Here is a 5,326-nt window from a genome sequence, read left to right as displayed (position 1 = left end):
AAAATTAGAAATGCAAAGTGGAAAAACTGAACGAGAAAAAGGCAGAACATGCCGACTGGTCTCCAAATGGGTTAGACGGTAGAAACAGCGGATCCTCCACTTCCCATGATGCCGTCTTTCACATGTCCGGTCATCGTGGTTATTTCCTCTGACTCGCCTGCTGCGCCACACAGTACAGACTCTATTCACAGGTCAAGCAAAGTGACGTTTCAGTGTACTTTGTGTGGAATATTCTTTAAAAAACAAACGCGTTTATTTAATAATGTTGTCTTACAAACATTTTTTTTGTTTGTAAGAAAAAAGGCAGAAAGAAAGGGGAAAATAAAACGTAGTTAACAGACGGATACATGTAAATATTACATTATGAATGGGGTGCACAGCTGGTATGACATAAAAATATAAGAGCATCTAAAAACAAGACTATAACTATGCATATGACTATGCTTGCAGCACCATCTAGTGGACAGACTTTTACCTGCAACCTAACCTAACACCTACGTTTAATACATTGAAATAGACTTATTCTGCTTTTCCTTGTTTTTACATCTTTGCTGTTCCTAGGACTGCGTTCTTCTGGACAGAGAGCTCGGATGTTGTTCCTGGGATCTGCTGAAGCCACTAGCCCAGCTTGGGGGTCACTGCACTGAGCACTCCGATTACCACTGGGACCACTGTTGCCTTCACCCTCCACATCTTCTCCAGCTCTCTCTCTGTCCTTGGTACTTCTGCTATGGTCGTTTTCCTCTGCTTGTCCACTACTACTATGTCCGGTTGGTTAGCCATCACCAGTTTGTCTGTCTGTATCTGTGAGCTAGACCCCAGCCTCTATGGATCTTGTGCTCAGAGCTTGTTCCTGTGCTGCTGTGATTAGTGCCTCTGTGCTGTCTTTCAGAGCAGCCACTGGTAGGATTGTTTTGCTTTTGTTTATAGCCTGGATCTTGTTTGTCCCATACAGCTGACGTGCCTCATCTCTACAGGTATTTGGTGGTTTCAGACTGCTTTTTCTACTTTTTGCTCTATATGATGTCACTGAGAGGATACAGAAGCTCCGCCCAGCTGGCGTGCAAATCTTCTGTTTACATGGATCAACTGATCATAACAAATTTGTCTTAAAGGGGGAGGATCTAAAGCAGCTTGTTTCAGAAAGAGGAGGAACTGATGGGGTCTACAAAAAGCTCAGCATACGATAATATGGATAATTTTTAACACTCAATCATGCAAAACGACACTGTTAGGGTACAATAATAAAAATAAGGAGCTGTAAATTAGTTAGTTATTCACAGGAACTGTTCACCTTTAAAGCATTAATTGGTAAACTATATATCTTTACATGTGCTAATGTGTCACTAATATTTACAGTTTATTTGAAACCTTGGTAGTCTGAGGCAGTGTGTTGTGGCCAGAGTCAAGGAGGAAGCAGAGGAGGAGGAGGATCTCCTCTTTTCACCCCCTCTGGACTCTGGTCAGGACCTCAGAGCTGAGAGGGCTCAGGCAGGAAAAGGGCGAAAAAGAAAAAGATGAAGAAGCTGGTGGTGTTTTTGCTTTGCGTGGTCCTGCTGACCATTTACACAGGTAGGAAATTCTCAGGGAATTGACGCATGGAGGACAGTGACCTGTCACATCAGAACACCTTTTCAGGTGCTCTGCGTCTTGTTTTTTGCAATTGTGAGGGAGCTGGTGTAGTTATATCCTTAGACGTTGAAGAGTAATGCATACCATTGTGGTAAGAATAGGTTATTTTAAGGGTAGTTTGCTGCACCTTCCTTTTGTTGTGGTAGAAATATTTACATAGATGTGCAGAAGATCTTTATTTGTATTTTTAGCCCAATCTTTTTGAAACACTGTTGTATTTGATAACAATTGACTTTTGGCCTGATTTAAGCCAGAAGACTTTCATGTCATCAGGATGGTTTATTTTTGTGGCAATCCACAGGTGGACGTACACCGTGAGTATTTTTGCCACGTTGCTCTGAGGCTCCAGGCAGCACCAGCAGCTCAGGCCTGTGTTGACAGAGTTTCACAGCAGCTCCCTGTGGCAGGAGAGGAACAGAAAGCCTGCTGGGGTAACATGCTGCATGGGCTCGACTCCCTGGGGAGCGAGGGGGCTGAATGGGCACTTTGTTACCTTCCACCAAATACCCTGCTTCCTAATGCAGGCCCGGGCTTAGAGAGAGAGGGAGACAGAGAGCCCTCACTGGTGTGTGTGTGTGTGTGTGTGTGTGTGTGTGTGTGTGTGTGTGTGTGCCTGCCACTGGGGAATAAACAGCCTCACATAGACACTAGCTAAATAGATCAGGCCAGCCACAGCTCACGAGCAGCAAATAGTGTGAGAGTTTTATTTATGGGCCTGAGTACAGCTTTCAGTGAGAGGAATGCTATTCTTATTAACCACAACTTAGCTGCCAAGAAAACAGATGTCACAAACAAAATATCTCAGGCAGAGGTTAAATTCAAAGCAGGCAGTTTTAGTTCCTGAGTCTAAGAATAAGCAAAAACAGAGAAAGCTGCCAAAACACAAACACTGACTCACATCTACAAGGCAAGAGCAAAACAGTCTTATCCTAACCTGCTAAACCTTCTTCTACAGCACCGAAAGAAGTCAACGTAAGTAAACGTTTACTTCCAAACTCTTATCTTTACATTTTTTTCCCTTTAGATGCAAACCCCATAATCAAGGAGAGCGTAGCTAAGCAGCTGCTCCGTACCAAGAGGCAGGACCGGCCAATGAAGGCTGGCTACCCCGATGAGCCAATGAGGGTAAGGTCCACTCAGAGCAAAGAGCACAGTTAGTATATTGGAAAAAGCACAGATTTAACCAAGAGTATTGAACCTCTTCAGCTCTGTTGCAACAGTTTGTGCTGTCCTGTTTGTCAGCAGGATAAAAGCCGAACATTGCAACACAGTGTAAGTGCTGCAAGCAATTTAAATTTTGGTTTTTCTGGTAAATTTGAGTCCTGCTCATGTCACTCGTCCATATAATGAATTCATTCTGTGTGTGTTTTAAAGCTTTTAGTTATAGTGTTTAATCACATTTATGCGGGTTAAACAGTTTTAAGTTGAAGATATAAAAGCATAAGCAAATCTGTCTTATCACTTTGTTTCTAGACCAGTCAGCACTGACTCAGGTGAGGAGCTTTGCAAAGGCAGTATTTTTAAAACATTCATAGACCTTCAGAGAACATTTAAAGCGTGTTACAATATTTTATAAAACATTTATTATTATTATTGTTTATAGTCTGCTTAGAGATGGTAAGCGTTAAAGCTTTGTGAGTGTTTTTATGAATGAATTTTTAGAATTTTTGTACATTGCAAATACTTTTGATATCACCTCATTTTATTAGTCTTTGTTTGTTTAGTGTAATTTAGTGACTCTTCCTGCGTTAAATCACATGCAAAATTAAAATAAGGTCAAAAAAGGTCAAGTGGGACAAGAAAAATATATATGTTAAAAAAAATTAAAATAAGGTAAAAAAACAAACAAATGAAAATTAAATAAAATATAACAAATAAATACAATATAATTCCATCTATTGTATAATTAAAGGGAATTTTACCTAGGATCATTTTTCAGAATATATTCTATGTGTATATTTATAATAAACTGTGTCATTACATATTATTTAATACATATGGTACCTGTAAAAGAAAAACAACAAAAACCTTTGACCCTTTCTCTGTGGGACAAAGAGAGCACGGACACAAAGGTCCGAGTCACCTAATCTAATTTACAGGTTACAGCTGAGACTCTGAGCTTGTCGGTTCCTCTCAGTACCTGAGCTTCTTAAAGTAATCTCTCTGAAAGCATGTGCACTGCTTTTATTACATCCCCCAGCTCTGTACAGGACACGTGATATCGCCCTCGGTTTACTCATCTCTGTCATTTTATGTTGTGCTGTGTTTCAGTTTGCAAAATGAGCTCCAGCATTTTTCTTTCGTTGTTTCTTTCAGTGTGCACTCATCTGTCTTTTGGTTCGTCTTATTCAATGATGTCAATCTTCTCCCTGCAGGAGCATCTGCTCCACATGCAGGCTCTGGATCTGAGGGCCCGGGAGACCAACTTGGAGCACTGGCTGAACCCTCACTGCTACCCACGCTGCGACAGAAACTATGGACACCCGGTTTAAAAGGTGGCAAAAGTCGCCCGAAGTCTCAACTTTCACTTCTAACCCCAACTGCAAACTATTCATGAGTGACTACAGCACAGTGCATCTACACAGCAACAGACCCCTCAGTTTTCATCTCAGTCACCTTTTTAGACACCTTTTATTCCCTGATGGCTAAAGCCCTTGTCTCTTTTGAACTGAATGACTTGTTTCTGTATTGGAAGTTTGTCTCTGCTGTTGTGTTAGTGCTCTTCCTGTTTTTTGCGATTTTATCAAGACTGTTTGGCACAACAGGAAACCTCAGAAAGCTGTGAGAAAATATCTCACAGCCAGGGCTCTTTTCTTTGAACACTATTAGTTTTCTTGCTTAACTCTTTTCAAAAGTCAAACTGGCTCACTATCAGTGGTTAAGAATGACAAAATCAGGCTTATTCGCCAGTTCTGAGTTAAATTGTGATAACGCCAAAGTGTCACTTTGACATGAAAGAGGATCTGAGTTCCCTGTGATAAAGTTTCAGTTAAGGGTGAAGTGATGTCCATGTGGTTTGGTCATAAAGATAGTAAACCAAGTTTGGTGGCCTGCTTGAATCTAAAACTATACCTGAATATTAGATGTTAATATGAATATTAAGACTGATTTGTGCCTCACTTCACAGTACATATGGATTTAAGGGGATATAGAATTATTTTTTTTTAACTACACTGACAAACTTGTTTTTAATCTGAATTTGTTTTCTCTCTCTGCAGTAAAAGGCCTGCTGTGACTGACTGACCGTGGACTGAAGCTGGAGTCTCTTTTCTCATTATCTTTCAATCTAATGACCAAAATATGCATGTGTTGTATTATTTCTAGAGTGAATTCTTTGTAATTTGCTCCTTTACGCCTTTATTTCTGTAGCTGCACAGACTGAAATTTGTTAATGAATAGAATAAAATAAAATAAATCATAAGCTCCAATAAAGTTGTATTTATTTGTTTGAATAAGAGCGAGACTGCAGACCTGCATGCAGATCTTAATCATTTCCTTTTTTCTGAAGACAGTCGACTGGATTCTGGTTTCAGTGACATAAAAGTTTTAGCGCCTCAAGTTATTTGCATATTAGATGGCGTTTTTTTCTCTGCTTAACACCTTGAAGCGGAGGCAGGCCAGAATGTTTTTTCCTTAGCCGTGTTCGTGAGTCTAAACGCCCCCTTCACACACCTTTCCCCCCGTCCCCACGCTT

The 5,326-nt window shown here is 40.5% G+C and overlaps 1 protein-coding gene across 1 annotated transcript; it reads left to right on the top strand.

The window, feature by feature from the left end:
* Window positions 1-1,063: 1,063 nt before the first annotated feature.
* lg6h17orf67 (linkage group 6 C17orf67 homolog) lies at window positions 1,064-5,053 on the top strand. Its single transcript, XM_085460391.1, has 4 exons — window positions 1,064-1,572; window positions 2,657-2,757; window positions 4,008-4,127; window positions 4,851-5,053. Exons 1-3 carry the CDS (start codon window positions 1,518-1,520, stop codon window positions 4,122-4,124), a joined length of 273 nt encoding a protein of 90 aa, XP_085316517.1. The 5' UTR covers window positions 1,064-1,517; the 3' UTR covers window positions 4,125-4,127; window positions 4,851-5,053.
* Window positions 5,054-5,326: the final 273 nt, after the last annotated feature.

Source organism: Copadichromis virginalis, linkage group LG6, assembly GCF_057382275.1.
Source record: "Copadichromis virginalis isolate Kocher_CV1m ecotype Utaka linkage group LG6, C_Virginalis_male_GT1.1, whole genome shotgun sequence".
In the NCBI taxonomy this organism is placed as follows: Eukaryota; Metazoa; Chordata; class Actinopteri; order Cichliformes; family Cichlidae; genus Copadichromis; species Copadichromis virginalis.
The sequence above is the reverse complement of the archived record's forward strand: the minus strand, read 5'-3'. Positions and strand labels throughout refer to the sequence as shown.